The sequence below is a fragment of the Vidua macroura genome, chromosome 1 (assembly GCF_024509145.1).
Source record: "Vidua macroura isolate BioBank_ID:100142 chromosome 1, ASM2450914v1, whole genome shotgun sequence".
NCBI classification, from domain to species: domain Eukaryota; kingdom Metazoa; phylum Chordata; class Aves; order Passeriformes; family Viduidae; genus Vidua; species Vidua macroura.
In genome coordinates this window covers 122,487,307-122,509,468 of record NC_071571.1, presented here as the reverse complement: position 1 = coordinate 122,509,468, position 22,162 = coordinate 122,487,307, and the positions used below count along the sequence as shown (strand labels likewise).

The 22,162-nt window shown below is 37.3% G+C and overlaps 1 protein-coding gene across 3 annotated transcripts in view; it reads left to right on the top strand.

Moving 5' to 3' along the window:
- Positions 1-22,162, top strand: part of STAU2 (staufen double-stranded RNA binding protein 2) — a 170,798-nt gene that overhangs the window by 23,930 nt on the left and 124,706 nt on the right. For all 3 annotated transcript variants that reach the window (XM_053995765.1, XM_053995840.1, XM_053995685.1), the window contains exons 4-5: positions 1,629-1,788; positions 4,057-4,192. In XM_053995765.1, coding sequence (XP_053851740.1) covers positions 1,629-1,788; positions 4,057-4,192 — 296 coding nt within the window. The remainder of the gene's footprint in view (positions 1-1,628; positions 1,789-4,056; positions 4,193-22,162) is intronic.

Here is a 22,162-nt window from a genome sequence, read left to right as displayed (position 1 = left end):
TATTAATCATATTTTCATTTAAATTTGGGATTTTCCTCCTCCTATAAAAATGTTGTACTGATAGTTTCTTGCAAAATATAAAATATATAAACTTTAGATCCAGAAATCAAATTTCAACTTTTTTAGTAATAAGGATATATATTTGTAGGTAATTTATATAATTATGGGTATTTAGCTCTAATACCCATCTTAGCTTTCAGGTGGGGGTAGGGTTTGACAGAGTGTAAAATTAAGAGACTATTTCTCTCTTTCTTCCACGAGGAAATTGTTGTGACTGCTGTGGCAAAAACAACATGGCAGTAAGAGCTGTGATACAGAGACTTGCATTGTGCTTCTGAAAATTACAGTAGGCCAAAACTCAAGGCTGTAATTGAGACACCAGTATGTATTTATAGCATTCAGTTTGAATGCAGCATGTGCATGTGCAGAGGGCTGAGTTGGGAGACACATACATACTTGTGTTCAAATGCTTGTTTGCAAATACTTGCTAAAAAAAATGTATATGTAAAGGCAGATTTAAAGGCTGCCCACCATATTAATCTCTAAAAACCTGGTCCTGAATCTAGCAAGTTTAAATAAGTTTAAAAATAGAGAGCTGTCAAAATTAAAATTTTACTTTATATACTTCTCATACTAATATGTAGATATTTTTTTTCTTTGACTCAAGTAAGTTAGTCTGTTTTCTGAGGTAGGTGATTCTTAGTTTACTGTGTGTATCTGACTTTTAAGTCCTGCCTTTTTTCTAGGCATTATATGGCAAATATATTGAGTTTCTAGCTTTTCTCCCCTTCTTCTCAGATGCTCAAATTTAAACAGAACATTTATGTATCATACAGAAGATAGACTCTATCTAATATCTTAAACATGCATTGAGTTTTATCTGCACAATTTGCACAGCATGGATACTTGAAATAGCCCTCTATCACAGAATTTGAAAAATATGGTTTTTATCAGTTAGTCCATTTCTGAACTGTGGATTTTTACAGTTTATGTCCTCACTATAGGTTTTACATTAAGAACTGCAGTTTCATTTAAAAAGATAACCATTTTTTTGCTTCTTACTTTATCTTTTTGAACATGCTTGAGTTGTGACTCTGCCCTAACAAAAGGCATTATTTTTAAAAATCTGGGTATGTGAGAAATTAATTCACTCTGTAAAACTATCTGGGCCAAATTTTCTGCTGCCTTGAGAAGTGTGTAGTCATTTATATTAATTAATAATAATTTAAAAATTGGTTTTTTTCTTGTAACATGTTTAGTATTTGTTTTCTACAAGTAAAGTGACTAAACATACTCAAATATATGAAGAAATGTGATCATAGCTGACCTGTGCATAGTCTTCCAAGAGCAGAGGATCGGTTTGAAGTCATTCTTACTTGGTTTAAATATTATTCTGTTCTTTGATAATTGACATTACCATTACACTATTTTACTTTGTGATTTGAAGGGCCAAAGGTTGCTCACTGGTAAGGTCTCACTGATCTCTGGAAGAATCAGATGCATTATCTGGGAGTTGAATACAATGAAAAGAGAGCGCGGTTTCTCTTCAGCCCTGGAAGTTTTTATACAGATTGTTCTAATCCACAGTGATAATCTTGCCAGTGTTTACCTGTTCTTTGTCTTTGAAGATGTTCACAGTGCAGCTGACTCTTGGAGAACAGACATGGGAAGCTGAAGGAAGCAGTATTAAAAAGGCCCAACATGCTGCTGCTAGCAAAGCATTGAATGAAACTACCCTTCCCAAGCCAACGCCTAGACCACCCAAAAACAATGTAAACAATAATCCAGGTATGACATTTTCCTCTGAGTCTTAAGATCTTGTGTTGATATATTATAGCACTAAATAAGTAATTTTAACAAGATACTTAAATTTCTAGCATGAAAATCAACATAGCTATAGTATGATGGGATAATGCAGAACATCTAGTAAGCTTTCATGGAAGAATTTTTAATGCACATATCTAAAATGGTTGAACTGTAAGGGAATATACTAATTAGAAAATGCTTAGATGTGTTCAAAGTGATGGTATGTGATCAATGATAAGCAGACAGGAGAAAACCAGACTGAATTAACTAAAACACATTTCCCAAAGCATTATTTTAGCTAACTTTCCAATGAAGTTGGATATTTTATCCAGTCCAATCCTGTGAAATTGCATCTCTGGCATAAACAAAAGGCTGGGAACTTGAGAACTTTGACAGGTAATTTCCTGCATGCTGAGTTTTTCTTCAGAGCAACCTGTGCTTTCAGAAAGCTTTCAGGTGGCTTCAGAAACTTATTTCAATAATAGAAAAAATGTATACTGGTGTCTGGAAGCTTTTTTTTGAGCTGTTACCTGCAAGTTGCCTTGAGTGCATGCAAACCCTTGTGAGGTACACATCTCATGCACATGTCGGTAATCTGTTCTGTCTTGATCAATAAAGAAAAAAAAAATAACTTCATTTCAGACTAATGTAAAGGAAATCAAGTGGTGAGAATCTTTTCTCATTTTTAGTTTTAAACAATCCTTTTCCCTCGCCCCTTTTCTGTTTTCCCTTTTCCCCCTTTAATTTGTCTGCCCCTCCCCTCTTTTAAAAATGTATTCTTCAGCCAATTTCTTAAAATGAAGTAATTTTGCAGATTATCTTCTCTATGTTGGAAAGAGAAAAGCAGGAGTAAATTTCCTGTAGAACTTGTGAGTATTATCCTGAGCATTGGCCATGAAGGATTGTGTGAGAATGGTGTGGTAGTGTTCTCTTGCTCCTTTGGAGATCAGTACATTGCCTCTCCAGACCCAGGTAACTGGTATTGCCCTGTTTCCTTCACAGTCACTGTGACTTTGGCTGCCTAGAAAGCAGAAGTCTCAAACCTCTGTGAAAAGTGATCCTATGTTTGGTTCTTACATTACAGAGTATTACTGAGTTTCTAGAGTTTTTTGGCTTTGAGCATATTCTTAGATGGAAAATCTGATAACAAGAGGAATAGGCTTTAAGATAATTAATTAAAAATTTTATCACTTAACACTTTAATTTTTCTCCAAGAAAGGTGCATTGTATATGCACAGGTAACTTCTCATCAAAATGACATTTTGTATTTTTATAAAAAATTTGAATTCATAATAATGTCATGCTCTGGACATTATAAGAATTTTTGTTGGTATAAGTTTTTAAGTGTTACATAAACATTTCCATCACTTGGCATATAAAGCTTCAATGTCAGACTGGAAAATTAATCATAGCTTTTTTAAGGGTAAATTTATTTGAATCTCTCATGAAAATATTTTCAGAATATATTAACTTCTTTTTATTGGAATGCACATTTAGCTCATTTAGGATTCTCTTACAACAGTGTAAGAGGGGATTACTGGAGCTGAATGTTTTATCTAAGGAAAAAAAAAAGGAAAGAAAAGCTGGATGTAGCTTATTTAGCATTTTTGAAACCATGCAAGTGGGCAAGTACTGGTTGCCTTCTATTTTTGCATTCTGTCACCAGTAGATGGCTGTAGTTGCACTGATTTCCAGGAGCTGTATGCTCAGTCTGTTAGATCACTCCTATGAGACCATTAGTTCTTAGACATAGTCTTAAGTTTTCATGCAAATAAAACATTTTTTCTAACTTGTTGTCAGATTCCTGAATGAATGCAGTACTGCCTGTTACTTCATGCTTGTTTCAATGACACTCTGTTCTGTTTGTGGTTTTATGTAGTGGTATTCAGCAGAAAGACACATTATTCTATTCTCTTTCTAGTTCTTTCAGGAAGTATCATAATGTATTATTAGATACTTAGGGAAGATGAATAACCAGCTTGATTATTACACTGACTTTCTCATTCATATGTGAAGGTTAATCAATTGAAACTGCATAGAGAATGCACTGAGAGAGATTTTTAACTTTCTCATTGCTTGTGATTAAGTTGGCATCTATATTCCCATCTTTTACAGAGACTGAAATGACTTTTTAGTTGCATCTTTTTAATTTAAGTGTAAAAAAATTATCGTGTAGGTCTCTCTTTATAGCTCAGTGCTACTTGTGTGTCTGGTTTAAGCACCTTACACTGTTGTTGTTTTTTTTTGCAGGCAGTATAACACCAACTGTGGAGCTGAACGGTCTGGCGATGAAAAGAGGAGAGCCTGCCATCTACAGGCCATTAGATCCAAAGCCAATCCCCAATTACAGAGCAAATTATAATTTCCGGGGCATGTACAATCAGAGGTTTGTACTCTTTCTGTTATTTTATTTTTTTTTTATCCTTATGTCCTAAATATTCATACAGTTTATAGGTTATTTCAGAGTAAAAGAAAACTAAAAATTTTCAGTGTTTGCAGTCTTATTTAGAAACATGCATAATTACCTCCTAAAAGAGACAGGTGCCCTAAGCTCATCACAAAGAATAAAGATGTGTGAAACTGCTTTTATTTTTTTATGTGCATTAAAAAGCACATTACACAGCCATGGTAGTGAGGAAGAAGAGCATTAACTTTAGAGAGAGGTTTTGGTTTTTTTTTGCTGTCATATCATGTGATTAGAATCTGTGGCATCAAAAATGAAGCAATCTTTTCTTAGAAATTGAATATAAAATTGGAAGGACTGCATTTTGTTTCTGGCTTGAAACCATTCTCAGGTTTCTGGTTTTTTAACCATTCTTCTTGGTCAGCTCTCTCAGTTCCTTAATCCTCAATGTTTATTTAGGAAAACTCCTTTATTTAACAGTTTAGAAACCTATATTCAGAACTATGTCAATTTGTAATCTGGGAGACTTCTTTCTCTGAGACAGGTTTTTTCCCCATTTTTCCATATTTGTCCCCAGAGGAACTGTATTAGATTAGGTCTTTTGAAGCTCCAAAAATGAGACAAAATATGATCTGTGATATGAGAAAAGACCAAACCGAATCAGGTCAGAAAGTTCTAATCACATGTTTTATCAGTGAAAAATGTTACCTTTTTAATAAAGCTTAACTTGATGGATTGCATGTTCATTTTTATGCATCTCATAATTGTCAAATGGATTGAGGTATGAACTCTGAAGGAGTGTTTTGGTTCAAAATTATTCTTCATTAGAAATTGAATTTATTGCGATGTTGAAAAATTAAGGAGTGTTAAAAAAAAGCAGCATTTCAAAATTGTCGAAGGAAAATATTTCAGTTTACTTAATTCTATTTTACTTTTCCCCAGACTTTTAAATCATGATAATTTGGGAAGTGTAGGGTTTTAACACTTCATTCTGAGTCGGATTTTTTGTTGTTTTTTTTTTAATTTGCTTGGCTGGTGGGTTGTGTTGTTTTATAACAACAATACCTAGAATTATAGAAGATGAAAAAAACCCCAAAATAACATAGAAGAAACTGTTTAATTACTGTATGGAACAGTGCCTGATTTTTGTATCACTTGTCTTATATTTCGAGTTACTGCTGACCTGTGTCTCTGCTTACATCCATCATGGTTTAAAAAGCTAATTATGGTGCTTGAAATGAGTTTAGTTAATATTTAGAAATCCTTCATTTATTTGAATTGCTTTTATAATGAGATTAGCTTGACTAGCAGATATAACACTATACTGGAAAAAAATGAAAGCTAGTTAAAGGCATAAAATCTGGAATTCTGGAATCTGAACTTAATTATGGAAAAGTATTGGTGGAAATGGAACGTCAAAACACTCAACAGTTGCTAACTCTTAATATTTCTTTTCATAGAAAATGATTAGTGTGTCTAGCTCAATTTATAAGTTTGCTTCTTTGGAAACTTTCTTTCATTAGAGCCATGTTTTGGTGTTAGGATAAAATGATACATGAAGGTTATTTTTCTGGGCACATTAGGTAGCCAAGGCCACTTGATTTTTCTGATCACAAAACAAACAGAAGGCCACAATCTGTGCTTGCTTTTTCATTGTGCTTATTTGAGTGCAGTTACCCATGCAGAATAGCTAATAATACTGTGGTTAGTAAATTGAGTAATAACTAACACTAAGTAGTAAATAACTGGACATACCTGTCTATCTGCATGAACACATACCCGCTGTGCACACACCATGTACACACATGGATGCCAGAGTAAAGAGGAAGCACAAAAATTATCTGTATAGTACTGTTGATGGACTACTGACTTAGAAATAGTTGTTCATCACCTTGTTTTGCATAGGGAGGTGCTGGCCCTTTATGATTGCAGTAAGAAAGGCACTTAGACTTTGTAAGGCATCATTTAAATGCTGTTTATTAGACCTGCTGGTTTCAGAAGTGGATATTACAGATAATCTTCCATGCCTTCAGCTACCTTGGGCCCTGAGTGGTGTGGCATTGACCAGGACTGTTTCCCACGGGCACCACAGCATGCAGACCTCAGCCTCAGCAGAGATTAACCCCTCTTGGTTATTCACACTCTTACAGGATTTGCTTACAAGGAGACAACCCTGTCAGGAATAGTCAGGAATGATGGTACTGTGAAAACTTTGTGCTGTGCTGTCACATATAGGCAGGGCCGTGCAGGTGGTACCAAGGGGGAACTGCCCCAGCTGCTGCTGGGCACGGGCCCTGCAGCTCAGCACAGCCCACATGGCTCAGCCTGGCTGTGCTGTGGGGCACTGGCTGTGATGGGCATGATCCTGCACCTCTTCCAGTCAGCATTGCTTGGCACTTCCTACTCACCCTCGCCACAGGCAAGCCTGGGGACACAGTCTGGATCGTTTACAATAGCCAGTGAAGTCTGAAATATGAAGCATATGATGCAGCACTGTGTTATGTTCCTGTGGTATAATATGTTACATTTATTTTCTTCTACTGCCACATTGTATTTAGCATTCATTTGCTGATTTTTGGGAATTGGGTAGCGGAATAGAAGTACTGCTGAAGTACCCAAGTAAATGCAGACTATATAGACAGTTAAAAACAAGGTATGAGAATTAATGTAGATAATATGCTGCATTAGGTTTTTTTTTGATTGACTGTAGATTATTTTCTGTTACTAAAAAAGATACAAAATACATTAAATAAATTGGAAGCTTTGTCTTTTATACTGTGTCTGCATTCCGTTTACTGATCTCTGTTTAAAGAAATGTGCTTTTCAAATAGGTGAAGATACAGACGAAGATTAGGAGATTGCATTAGGGAAACTCTGATACTGGCAAGACTAATGTCTTGAGGAAAAAATAGATTATTAAGTTCATTCCAGGGCATATCTCTATACCAGTAAAGTCTAGTGTTTCAAGTGGCACAAAAGATCCTTTTCAGTACCTCATGGAAACATGATCTGAGAGTTGCAATTCGTATGCAAAGTTTACGGCTAGATTCCCTGTCAGGCTAAGATGATTTATGTCAAAGTGGCAGTGATTCCTCCTCCTTCATTTGTCCCTAGACTTTGTGTCCCTGAATATTTCCTGCCTCCAGCACTGGAAGTTAAGCTGCTCGGAAATTAATCAATTTTTCAGAGGAGAGGAAAGCAGAAGTTACTTCTCAACTTACAACAACTGTACTCAGACATCTTCTTTTCTAGTCACACGGGAGCTTGTGCCTTCACCAGAGAGGGACTGGGTGTATTTGGAATGTAAGGGCAACTTAGGTTGATTTAAGTGTGTGAAGGACTATTCTCTCACATGCTGTGGAGCATATTTATATAGGCAGTATGTTGCACAGGTATGTTGAAGCAGGTTTGTAAGGGGCCAACATCCATTTGCAAGGTCTGCAGCTGATGGCATAAATTTATAGTGATGGTGATAGCTACTTTCATATGGAAAAGGAAAGCAAACTAGTTAGAGGAAAAAAGGAAAAGGGGAAAATTTTCCTAGCGGTCAACGTGGAAAGCAAGTGATGTCCCAAATGAGCATCCTTTACAGGTTCTCTTCAATGCAGCAAATGTTCTCAGTAACACTTTCCCATAGAAATTCTGTGGATTTTATCAGGACATGCTCTAGCTACCTGTTGCTTACAGTGCAGATAGTGCTGCACCACGGTAGGTGTTGGATACTGGCTGTTTATAGAGCTTTGTGCATGCAAAACTCAGCATGGCAGAGAGCAAGACATTTAAGGCAGCGTTTAACACCATGGTAAGGTCTTAGCCTTGTAAGTCTCTTCCTGTGCTAAGTTAGAAGGTACAGGGCAAGTCAGCTCCCCTCTTAGGGTAGCTAAGTACATAAAACACAGTCCAGCTTGGAACTGGATGAGGTATGAATGTTTTCATTCTGACTCTTCACTCAAGATAGTGAATGCAGTACTGGCTAACTTGTTAACAGCATTGGGTTGTTACCATTGTACTGCATATTGTGACAGGCTGATGAGGTCTGTGTGAGGCTGAGCTGAATCGTGAAGTTACCAGCGTAGGTCTCTGGTAGCTTGTGTATCTGTATACTACAGTTCATTTATTTCACAGTGTAGATAACAACTTGGAGTCTTCTCTGGATTTTCTTTATTAAAGTAAAATCCATGGAAGTTTGGTAAAAGAAAGTTTGATGGCCTCTGATAAGACAGAGATTTTTAAAAAGTTGTCAACTCTGAATCCAGCCATGTTAGACAACTTCTTATTTAACAAAATTTCTATATTCCTAACAGAGATTATAATAGAGGAAAATACTCTTTTGGCACTCAAAATTTACCAGTTATATACAACCAATTTAAAAGCTCACAGGTTGGAATTTCAAGCAATTTTGCAGCAAAAGCACACTAAGACCTTCCAGTTCAAACTCTGTATGTTACAGAAAAGCTAAAAATGGTGAAGATTTCATTTTTATGGCTTCTTTAATCTAAGGGTTTTCCAGGCTGATTCTGGGGAAGGAGGTGCTGATGCTTTCAGGGCTGGGTTGCTAGCTGATGGAGCTTGCGTGTTTGTCAGCACAGCATTTGGCATGAGTCAGGAGAACTGGCACGCTACTCAGCACAGCCCAAGCCTTGAGACAGCGGGTCAGGTTTGAAAACTATTGGCAGAGCTGAGGACAAAACATGTGCTTACTTCCATATCTGTAGCCATTGCTAGAACCCATACTCCCTTGCATCTCTGGCTTAAATGCAATTGGCTTAAACCATGTAAAAAAAGAATTAAAAACATGGCTGTTTAAATTAGAGCAGTTAAACAATAAAATAAGGTATCAATTCTGACTACTAAGGGTTGTCCAACTTGCCTTGTTACCATTGAATGCTGGTTTGTTTTATTTTTTTCTTCAGTTAGAATTGAAGAGAGTATTCCTAAAGTTTAATTATCCTGCAGTACTTTCAATTATAGAATGTCTGTAAGTGACAGAAAAAATTATATCTTACAGATTTACCTAAACTAAGAGTTTTCAGCCAAGAAATAAAACCACTAGAAACTGAACAGCAGCTTTTGATGTTTTAGTTTGGAAAGTAGTGTTAAAGAGATCATAAAACCCAACCCTTGTGTTTTGGGATAATTCAGAAGTTGTTTTCTTAATATATAAAATTCCTTAATCTGTGTCTTGCCACAATCTAGAGAGGCTGAAAAATCTATATATAAAAAAAGAGGTTTCGAAATTAAAAACACTTGTGAAATACAGGAACAAAGGGAGTACAAAACAATGACAAGCTAAAGAACGGAAATAAAGTAATTAAAGCAGTTTCTTGCTTGGTTTTAAGGAATTTGGATGGTGTGATAGCTCTGCAAGCATGTCACGCAAAGTTTTGGTGTCCCTAGGATAAACTGCAGCTTCTGTGCACTTGGACAGTTTCTGATGCACTGAGCCTTCTTCTTGGTCTTGTGTAGGGTTGCTTCTTCCTGCATATACATTGTGTACTGCAGACTAAGGAGAAGATTATTCCCTTTCTCCTCAGAGCATGGGGGAGTGCACAAACCATTCCTCTTTTTCTCTTTTTTCATAGCTCCACCATTCTGAGCACATTTTTCTTTGATGTTAATTAATGCTTCTTTACAGTGCCCTTTGCAAGACCAAACTCAGAAAAATAAGGCAGCAGCGTATCCTTGCCTCCTGTGGAGCCAGCTATGCTGCCTGGTCACAAAGCACAGGCTATCATCCTACCTGGGCCTGTAGTTCCTACCTGCCAGGTAATTTGCTCCCCTGCTGGGTACTCAGTTGCTGCATGGAACTGTAGACTTCTCTGCTCCTGAAGTGATGTATATCAGCCCTGTGGACCAGTGCCTAAATACTGAACAAGCACTTTAAAAATGGGGGATAATAAAAGAAAGCTTGAGGGCTGGTCTTTGGCCAACTACATCTGCAGCTGCTAGCTTCATAGTGAACTAACATGTTATCCAATCTAATGATCAAAGAGAGAGTAGACTGTGTGATTATTGGATAAATTGCTAAAATTGTCAAGTCATATTTATAAAAGATTGTATGGTGAAAGAATGGAATAAAATGAGGAGTTTGTTTCTTTTATGAATGCTGACCTAAAGATTTAATAAGTGCATCAAAGGGAAAAGATTTGAGGGAAGTGTTACTTGACGAGTGCTTAGTAATGCAGTCTAAATCCTCACCCAACTTAATTTGTTTCACAAAAGTTACATAGTCCTATGAGGGGAAAAAAGAAAAATCTAGCCAGAACAGCTGTTGAAGCCAAATTTGAAGTGCATGGGTTGTAATGCAGGAGACAATGTAAAAATCTATTGATATTACCATCTCCAAAACTATACCTACAGTTATACAACCCAGTTATCTAATTTACAGAAAGAGAATGAAGTTTGAAATTTTCCTGAGCTTTAGATGTTCTCCTGTGCTGCTTGAGCACCCTGTTTACCTTCTAGCAAAAGACTGCTCTCTGCATGGAGAGCCTCATCTGTTTGAGGCACAAATATTCCAGTACATAACGTAAAAGGTTGTTTGATCTGAAAGACTTCGATCTCTTATTGATTAGATTGGCCAGCAACCTGGAAAATGTAAAATTCAGATTAGTCCATGCAGTCTTTTTGTTACTCTAGGCACATGATTAGCCTAATATCTGTTGCTGAGTTCCCATTATTGAAGTTTTATGTTGGAGCTTGCTGCAACAGAGGAGGATTTTATGCACAGCTGTGTGTAAAGCAGATTTTTTTCCCCAAGCAAATATGCTGTGGCAGATGTGGGACACTAAGTCGCCTAAACATAGGTCTCTAATGCCGCTTGAGACATCGTAGGGTGTGTGAGACATCCACACGGTACCAATGGATTTAGCAGAAGACCTAGAGGAGACCTTTACTAGAGTGGCAGCGGAAGGTCAGGCAAAAGGTCAGGAAGGTCAGATACCCTAGAGCATTTCAAATGGTCCTGCGTAGCTAAGTTTAGGCAATTGACAGAATCCCTAAAAATTATGTTCAGTCATCGTAGCGTTTCATATAATCCACTAGGACTCCAGCTATTTGTGAGAAACTTGTCTGTTTCATGGGTCAGTCCTGTGTCACATCATGGGGATGTTTTAGGTACATGACTGCATCTCAGGTTGTACTGTGTGCTTGTGTTTTAGGCAGCTAGGTGCAGTTCTTTGGGATGCTGGTGGGATTTGGATCCAAGCTCAGATGCCTTTCAAACAGTCTCTCCCTGTGCATTAGAAAGTCTCAGTCTCTGTTTATAACCAGTGGAAGAATTAGTCAGAACAATTCCTAGTCCAGAATGCTGTTTGTCATGCCTTAAGCTAGTTTGTCTATGTTTTGTATGGATCTCTCCAGAGCTTCACTTTTTTACCAACTTAGTTTCTACACATTAACTACATACCTAAATTTAGGCATCTGAATCTAGAGCTGAATCCTGCTCTGAGAAATAATCCTAAGAATGTTGATTTGCAATAATTTTGTGAGTGCTATAGTGGGAGTAATTTGACTGTCGCAGTGGAAGGACTGAAAAAAAGACAAAAATCTCTCCCCAGAGAGAAGTGGGAGAGAAAAGTATTAAAAGAACAAACTATTTAGGGACATATCTGAGTAGCAGCAGTTTTGAGGAGAGGCAGGCATGCAGGCACTGAAATGCTTTTGATTGAATAAAGTACTATTTTGCTGCAAGAAGCTGTTTGGCTGTGGAGACCAGTGCCCTTGGTCCCCACGTGAAGTGAACCCTCAGTTCTGGAGATTGTTGTGTTGAACTGATCACAGCAAACAAATCCCTTGGTTTGTGGGGGAGCAGTGTAGGGTGCCTCTGGGATTTTTACTTTGCTACAGTAGTCAGCTTCAGACCTTAGTCATAGGGTACAACATTCTTCCCCCAAAAAAGCCAGAATCAGAGGTACTTTGCCTGCATTTCCAATCAATGTTGCAAGATTCTGTCCTTAAAATTTGTATTTTAAGGATTGAGAGGTGTGATGATAAAAATCTTTACTGAATGACTTTGCAAAAACTCCTTTCTGCATTCCTCACACTCCTCCCAGTAGTTTGGGGAAAAAAACTTGGAAGAAATATTAAAAACTACTTGGAAATAGAAATTAAAAGTTTGCTTAAAATAGGTTATATCTTTTTAAATATGCTACTATTTCATTCTGAACAACAGATACCGATTTCAAAGGATTAAAACTGAGGGAAATAAAGAATAGTCCAAAGAATAATGCAAGTGATTGTTCAGATTTAATTGTTCAGCTGTAAATAGCTGATTTAGACCATTAGATGGCAGCATGAATTTGCAAGAATTTCTCAGCAAAGGCATTCTCAAAAAAAGTTGCCTTTTTCTATTCTGAAGCTTTTCATTACTTTAAAATGTCATAATTCCAGCACAAATCAATTAAAACCAGGTTTTCTGCAAGGCTTTGTCTCATCAATTTCTTCAAGTTTTCATCTTCTATAATTAGGTTATATTTATATATTTTATATATTTTATATAATTTTATAATTGAGGCTCTAATGCAGTAGCTTCAATGGCAGTTTTCCTTTTTTATGTAAATATAGTGTGAGTAAAGGATGCCAGTTTGCCAGCAGTGACAATTAAGCGTTTGGTTTATCTGCACAAAGCACGAATTCTGTATTTCAACATATTAATTCATTCCTCAGGTCTGACCTAAAGATATTTCCTTAAAGATAAGGCTACAACTTGGCCACTAAATCTGCAGTCTGTTTGTACTAAAGAAGCTTTCTGATGATTTTAACATCTATTTGCATGTAAGGGACTGAGATTGCCAGCTGATACTTAATTCAGTTGTGTACATTACCAGCTGAGATAGGATTCAGATCATATCTTAAAGTGAAGCCTTGTACATCACCCTTTTATTTCCCCTGCTAGTGTATTGGCATTATGGTGTAATAATCCAGTCACAGACTTTCCAATTAATTCTTTGTGTTCATCTTCTGCTTGCTACATTTCACTTCCCCTGGCCTGTTTGTTCCCACTAGTTGCCTGCCTCCCACACAGACATATTGTTACAAGAAGAGTGTTGAGTACAGCTGTGCTAAGATTTTTCTTTGCTAGTGTCTGTTTCTAGGAAAGGAAAAGGGAGAAAGTCAGTCCATTTCCTGTTGGTTTAAAACAGCAGAAACATCTGTTTGTCTTAAGATAGTTTTCCCAAAAGAACAGTGGCAAGGGAGCTTGCAGGTGATGAGCTTTGCCATTGCCAGTAGCTATCAGTTTAGACAATAGTGATTATATGGTTGGCTTAAAACAAAATAAGATTCCTTAAGTGGCAGAGGATATTTATTCCTGCAGTAAATTTTTGACAGCTAATGTTTAATTTCTACAGTGTTTTAAATCTTAAATACACATAGAGAATCTGGGATCGGAAAACCCAGATTCTGCTATGGAATCTACAGTTTCCACTAAATTCTGTCCACGATTGATTTTTCTGCAGTCCCCTCACCCTGTTATCATGAATTTGCACAATGCACACAAAATGATGTTGGGTGATGTGTCCTGGCACAGTGTGCATATAATCCTTCCAACAAATGTCACTACCATCCACTGCATTAATGGGTACATTTAACCTGTAAGGGATCAATAACATATATACTCTTAAGTGTATTTACAAATTACACTGACAGCTGTTAAAATAATGTTACGAAGGCTAAAAATCAAGTTGACAGAATAGAGAGCAAGGTTTGAGGTTAGTGTTCCAAGTACAGTGTCTCTTCATTCTCCAAGTCAATGCACTTACCTGGTATCATTGAAATCTTTTTAGCCTTAATTGTAGAGCATTCTAGATGGTTCGTCGCTCTTCATGCCTAAAATGTGATGCATCAGGCATGACATTTTACAGTATTGTAGCATTCTAAACAATCTTTGCTCAAGATGAAGTTGTTTTGTCAATGACCTCTTGGCCCTATTTGTAGAGGAGGTCCTAAGCCCTAATGCTTCCATCTTTTCTTAATTAATGTTTTTATTCATTTTCTTTCAGGATATAGTGACTTTCCCAGACCACTTGCTTTCTTGCTCTATCTGCTAAGAGGACTGCCTTTGCCTTCTGTGGTCCTTGGCTCATGTTTTGACTAATTCTCCTGAAGCTTCTTCAGTGGACAGTGTTCTTTACTTTGGGTCTTTGACTTCCTCAGATTTTTCTCTGCTCTGGAGGAAATGCATCTGGCTCCAGATGTGTCTCCAAGTTTCAGATGTGATTTTTCGTGTTCTTACAGGGGCTGAAAACATAAAAAGGTGTAATACAATCCTTATCTTCGGTTTCATAATGTCTGTCTTTCAACACTGCCCTTCCACTTGAGAGACTTCCTGTAGACCTTCTGATCCAAAGATCCTCAGAGCCAACAGCCTGCCCCAGCACCTTGTGAATCGCTTCAGTCTGTTGGCTTTGCAACTCACTGGGTGTTCTTTCTCTAGCCCTGCCTTTAACACAGTCAGCTTTACTTTCAGGATATGGACAGAAGACTAGTCTTGTTGGTATGTATGAAAACAAGCACTGATTCAGAATGCTCCTCCAGGAGCAGGAATATTTTGGGTGTGTTTGTTCTTTCCACGCAGTTAGCTTTTTATTCACCCTTATCTTTTTCCCGTACTTCTGCTGAGCTAAGGGTATTTCAGATAGGACACCTGTGAGATAGTGGGTTCAATGGAAACCAGCCTGGGTGGGCTCCTTTCTTCTTATGGCCTTTCTGCTGTCTCCAGAACCTGAATATTGGCTTCCAGTAAATATGTTCTCTTTCCTTTGCCTGCTTGTTTTGATAATGACAGAGGTGAACTGCTCTTAGAGCTCAAACTTTACTTTGAGAGGTTGCTGTAATTTTCCTGAGGGAAGCAAGCAGAAAGGTTAGTGGCTGATTTTTTAAACAGCTTATAACTTTGTAAGATCTGACTGGAATTGTATTCTATCCCTACAAGGTCTTTGTCATTTTTGAAATGAAGGTTCTGCCACAGAATGAGGAAGTATTGATTATTCTTAAGAAAGTTTTTAAAGATTCTTTTGTAACAGAATATATGCAGTCTGAAGGCAGAACTTTTCACCAGCAATCACTGTGTTATGGTTTCTCTTCACATCTATATTCACACATATAATATTGATTTTGGTGGGTGCTTGTGTTCAGTGAAAGAAAAGTAGTTAACATGTCTTCTGAAATGCCAATTCACAGAAAGGATAGGTGCACTCACAGGTGCTCATCAAGTACTTTGACACCATAATTTGTTTGGCTTATATTTTTTACTAAAATGGGTCTGAATCCCTCAGTGTTGTGATTAAAAGTGAAATAATCTCGACAAAAAACAGCCCAAAATTAAGCTTTGAGGTTTTGTTCCACAACAGAGGAGAATGTGGAGTCTAATCACCTTATTGATTTAGATTGAAGTCTGACACTTGTGTCAGGGAAACAGAAATGAGAATTCTTAAGGCGGTGGACATCAGCAGCAGAGCCTTGGTTCCTTTCAGTAAAGGTAATCTCTATGTTGACCTTGTTTAACTAAGCCAAACACTGTAATAACCATTCCACATATTATGAAGAATTTCTTTACAGAAAGAGTTGTCAACCAATAGAACAGGCTGTCCAGGGAAATGCTTCAGTTACCGCTACAGGAGGGATTTAAAGACACATAGATGTGACACTTAATGAAATGGTTTAGTGGTGTACTTGTTAGTGCTAGGTTAATGGTTGTAATCAATTTTTTAGAGGTCTTTTCCAACCTAAATAATTCTATGATTCCATTTTAACGGTCCTTCAAGATTTCTTTTGTTCTCTACAATACAATTCCACCCCATTTTATAAACATTTCTTATGTTTCCTACCTTTTAGAAAGTCTGCAACTTTGTATTTTAGTGTACTGATCTAACATGATCTACATTTTTTTTTCTTTGCTAATATTCGGTACTAAATTTTATTCACTGGACCAACTGAGATCAGTCATTGTGCTTTGGTGACCACTACTGTGGCAGTCTCATTGCATTACTTATGCATTTGTATTAGCAATGACTTGCTATTTATTTGGCAGTCACTGGTGTAAATCCATTGAAAGATTGAAAAATAATATAAAATAACAAAAAAGAATATTAAAGGATATTATGTCTGCTTCCCCAGGAAATTTGCACTTTTAATGTTTTTCAGTAGAAAGAAATCAAAGCACCGAAAGGCTTCACCAATCATTTTTGGTTTCTGATCTTTTGGCCCTTTACAATCTTCTCTATGGTTGATTAACAGACACCTTCCTTTCCCCTTCCAGGTGTAGATAAATCTTCCTTCTTAAGGCCATCCACTTTGTTGTCAGCATTCTGATATGATGTTCAGGGCAACATGAAATGCTCTCCCTTTGCAATTGACCAAGCTCTCTCTCACATTTCTTTTCTTTGCAAGTCTGATGGCACAGAGGAGAAGATTTCTGGATAGAAGCTTGAGCTGGCCATGCATGGCCATTTTTAGAGGTTGCAGAGCTGGTAACTAGCAAGGTAGGGGAGTGTGCATCTTCAATTAACTGCACTCATCTGCTGAGGGGTGGCCTATTAAATCAGAATTAAGTGTGCTTTTTCAGCTTGTTCTTTTTTTCAATCCTTCAATTTCCAATTTTTAAGTGATAGGTTAAATTTCTTACTCATGATAATGCAATTTAATTCCTGTATGTTTACATTCCTCAAAATGGGAAAAGAATGTAGATTTGAATTTAATTTGGATGGTTAGAATCACTCTGTGAGCTTTCTTGGGCCTTCCTCCTCTGTGGACTTTCAGGTTAATTAATTCCTATGAACTCCTAGCCCTGAGATGTTTTTACTAGTAACACTTTTATTAGTATTACATTACTGGTATAAATACATGATAAAATGAAATAAGTGAGATACTTCATTCTCTCATTTACTTAGTGTCTGGGCTGGCAAGTGACATGATTTTTTTTTTTTTTTGACATGAGTTTCTTATGTAAAAAGAAAATGATTCTGTAGTCAGATATGCAGCATTGTTTATGTTCTTTTACTGTAATGGCTATTTGGACAGCATTCTCAGTAACCACTCTGCATGCTTGTAAAGATTAGTGAGTAATACAGTTCATGGGAAATTTTATGAGTTGAAGTAGATAAGAGTATGAGATGTTTGCCTTCTGGACGTCTGCTTTAACCTCTGAAGTATACAGTGTACATCACAGCTTCCTTATGTTTTTCCCTTTTATTCTTATTGTACTTGGTTTTGTGTCAAAGAAAAGAACGTTTTTCCTTGTATTTATCTTTTCCTTCCCCCAGCCCCCAACTCCATTTCAGCACTATCTACTTGACATTTTCCAATGTCTTTAACTCTGGGGGCAGTATTCTTCTTATGTTCCTGTATTATTTATGCTATTTTTACAGTCAAGAAAAAGTTGACATTTTGTAGACCATTCTCATTACTTACTTACTTACTCAGTTAATAGGTAAAAATACTTCTTTAGATGATCATAAAACTTGTTCTCTTTTCTCTTATTGATTCTGTTGGTTTTCACTTGTTTTTTCTACCTTAGTCTTCAGTATACAGTACTTTGGGAGGTTTTTCTCATGATCATTTTTCCCCTGAGTTTTTCCCTATTACTTCTTCTTAGCCTTTTTTTTTTTTTCTTTTCCTTACATATCTCTTCCACTAGTTTCTCTTTAAGAGAGAGTACTTGGTTTTGAGACCCTTCTGGAACTTTGACAAGTGCTTCATCTTAGCTTCAGGGGTTTCGATTGAAGGAGAGAGAGCAATAAAACTGGAAGCAGAGACTTGAAATTACTCTGAAACTAGTGCTCCATAGCTGCTTCAGTATGTTTGCTCTATTACTTGTCAGCTTAATCCATGACAGTTCAAACTCCTTAACTTAAAATATCTGTAGCTTTCTGTTGGTTTCTTCTAATTACTTGTGATGAGCAAGAGTTTTATTTTTACTTCTTGTTGTACATATTTGCTATAAATGGTAAACAAAGTAGTGATAAAGTGATAAATGCAGACAGTAAATATTGAAATATATATTTCAGTCAAATGTCTATTGAGCAACTTGAAATTCAGAGAAACAGTGATGTGGCAATATTATTGTCTTGTCATCACAAATTCTGCTGGGAAGAATCCAGATTAATTAATGTTACGTTAAACTGAATCCTTCTCCCTCTTCTTTTTCACTCAGGAATGTTTCAATGTTGTGATTGTGGAAATATGAGTAAATTTTTTTTTTTACTAAGTTACTCATACTGCATGAAGGAACTACATAGCCTCTAGCTCAGGAAAAGAAAAAAAATAGAAAAGGGAATTATCATTAGCTTCATGAAAAATTCCCAGACTCATAACAAAGTTTAAAAAAAAGTATAAATAAAGACAGAAAAATATAAAACTCAACATGAAATTACTGTGTATTAAAGGTAGATTTTGTATGGCTAATGTGTTAACCTTACATGTTATGTGCCAACTCATTTTTTTAGGTAAAGCGAGTAAAGTAAATCTTATATTTGTGAGACTCAGTTAAGCATTTTATAGCATTAGATAAGGATAATGTTTTCATTAAACTGAAGGAGAAGGGGATTTGTGTAAGAAATGCAGGGTGGGAAAGGAAAAGAAAAATAATCAGCAGTATTAAAAGTTAAGCTAGGAGGAAGATTATTAAGTACAGCTCTTCCAGTTTTAGAATCAACCTTTTAAGTTCTTTTTGTTAAAGGTGTTTGCACAAGAAGTAGGAAAATGTTCGTAAGATGCAGAAAGCATCATTGATACACAGAAAGGTCAAGTTAGGCAGGAAGACTTGGGTGATAGAGAGGACTGACATATTAGAAATGCAACAAGACAAGACTTTCCAGTCTAAAATGTAAGATTAATAACAGAAGCTCTAGTAGTGCTAACTCTTTTGTCACCCGAGGGTTATTCATTGAAAACGACAGAACAGAAGTGTTGTATTATTAAGTATTTGCAAGATAATCTGAGAAGAACTAATGTGGTTGAATTAGCGGAGAGGCAAATGTGATTTTTAAGATGTGTTGAGCAAGATAGTTCTGGTATAGATACATAAATATTCATATTATAGAGAACACTGTTAGCCTTTTATATGGTATATTGTCTACCATTCTTGGCTTTTGTATTTCAGAACAGGAGCAAATATGGGGAAGGGCTGTGAAGGATGCTCAAGACAGTGGGTAGCTTTTTATACAGAAAAGTTCTGAAATACTTTAACTTGTTCCCTTTCAAAGCAAAGGCTGATAGGGAGTAGGAAAGCTCACTTTGGAGGATAAACAACAAAGAAATAAATAAGCTATATAAGTTACAGGACAGTATTGACACAGAACAAAATAATGTATGTTAAAGTATAGCCAAGGTGAACAGTAGGAGATTTCTAAGTATCAACTCAGCTTCTAGATCATCCTCCCAGCAGAAGCAAGTAATCTCATTTGTTTTCTAATGGACTTTAACAGATAAAGAGGATTACATTATGCAGTTGCCTGCAACTCATGGATCTTGACTGCTTAATGTGGGATTTTCTTACATTCTTGCATTTGAAATAGAGAAGGGATTTCTATGTTTTAAAATGGGAAGCATCTTTGTTATGTTTTCTGACTATTTTTTAAAAAATGGACGGATACTTTTGAATGTCTTTCTGTTAATATGTTTCCATCGCATGGTTTTCTTTGCAATTCTTACATAGTCAGTTAAACAGTCTTTTGCTTAGGGATTTTCTATAACTAGGTCAAAATTGGTTTCATAAATGACCATAGCAAATATTAAATAGAGAAAAAATACTGAATCATTCAGAATTAATTAAATTCATTTAAAGTTTTTAAAGATTTGACTTATAATTTAACACTGTCTCTTGAATGAAGAATAATCTGGGGCAAGTATATGTGAATTTTATTCTTTTAATTCTCATCTAGGTAGCTGGGAGGAGGTCAGCATTCAAATGAGGGATATCTGTAGCTAAAACTGATGCATAGCATGTGCCTTGCTCACTTTACATTAAAAATGTTTTTGGAGGATGTGAAAGTAAGCTAGAAGAGATCAGACAGACTAATTAATCATAGAATCATAGAATGGTTTAGGTTGGAAGGGATCTCAAAGATCATCTTGTTTCAACTCCCTGCCATGAGCAAGAACACCTTCCATACAGAACCCTTCCGTACGGGTTGCTCCATACAACACATTCCAGTGCATCACCACCCTCACAGTAAAGAATTTCCCACTCATGTCCAGCCTCTCATCCACCAGCACCCCCAAGTCCTTCTCGGCAGAGCTGCTCTTGATCTGTTCATCTCCCAGCCTGTGCTGATACCAGGGGTTGCTCCAACCCAGGTGCAACACTTTGCACTTGGTCTTGTTAAATCTCATGAGATTCCCATGGGCCTGCTTCTTGAGCTTGTCCAGGTCCCTCTGGATGGCATCCCATCCCTCAGGTGTGACAACCTCCCCACTCAGCTTGATGTCACATGCAAATTGGCTCAGGATGCACTTGATCCCTTTGTCTATGTTATTAATGCAGATATTAAATAACACCGGTCCCAGTGCAGATCCTTGAGGGACACCACTTGTCACTGATATCCATCAGGACTGAGACACTAACTGCTACATTCATGCTGCACTGTCCAAACACTTTCTTATCCATCTAACAGTCCATTAATCAAATCTGGTTCTTTCCAGTTTAGAGAGCGGGATGTTGTAGAGAGTGGCTTGGCAGCTAAATCCACTTATTCCCCTCAGGACTCTGTTGCAATCCATCAGGTCCCAGAAACTTGTTTATATTCAGGTTCCTCAACTGGTCAAGAACCTGACCTTTACTTACAATAGGAGGGACTTCGGTGATGTGAGAGAGGTTGCCACTGAAGACTGGCAAAAAAAGTTGTTGACTACCTCAACCTTCTCTTCACTTGTTGTTACTAGCTTTCTAGCACTGTTTTCCAGCAGGGAACACTTTCTTTGACCTTCCTTTTCTGGTTAATCTACTTGTAGATGCCCCTCTTCTTATTCTTTACATCCCTTGCCAGGTTCAATTCCAGCTTCACCTTGGCCCTCTTCACCCCATCCCTACAAAACTGTACTTCATCTCTATACTCTTCCCAGGTTACCTGTCCTTGTTTCCATGCCTCTGCATTTGCTTATTTCCCTTTAGTTTGACTAGCAGTCCCCAACTCAGCCACACTGATCTCTTGTTTTCTTTGACCAGTTTCTTGCTCCTAAGAATTGCTAGCTCTTGTGGTCCGTGGAAGACTTCACTAAAGATCTGCCAGCTCTGTTCTGCTCTCTTGTCCCAGAGAGCAGTCTCGCAGGGGACCCTTATTGACTATCTCCTTGAAGATATGGAAGTTTGCTTTCCTAAGGTTCAGGAGCCTAAGTTTACTCTTTACCTGACCCATGTCCCTCAGAACTGGAACTACACCAAGTCATGGTCACTGTAGCCCAGGCTGCCTCCAGTTTTGATGTTCCTGATTAGCATTGGTGACCAACAGATCAAGTATGACATCCCCTCTGGTAGGGCTATCTATTACTTGGTTCAGGAATCATAAAGTAGAATCATCAAGGTTGGAAGAAACCTTTAAGATCATCAAGTACAATATCAATGCAGCACTACCATTCTTACACCACTAAACCACAACACCCAGTGCCAGATCCAGATGCCTCTTAAACACCTCCAGGGATGGTGACTCCACCACCTCCCTGGGCAACCTATTCCAATACCTCACAATCCTGATCATGAAAAATTTTTTTCTAATATCCAATCCCAATTGCCCCTGTCTCAGGTTAAAGCCATTTCCTCGTCTTGAATCTAAACAAACCCAGCTCCCTTGGCTGTTCCTCATAAGACACATTTTCTAGACCTTTCATGAGCCTTGTTGTGCTTCAGTGGATATGCTCGAGCTCCTCAAATTGAGGGACCTAAACTGAACACAGTACTTGGGGTATGGCCTCACCAATGCTGAGTACAGGGGGGTTCCCTAGTCCTACTGGTTACAC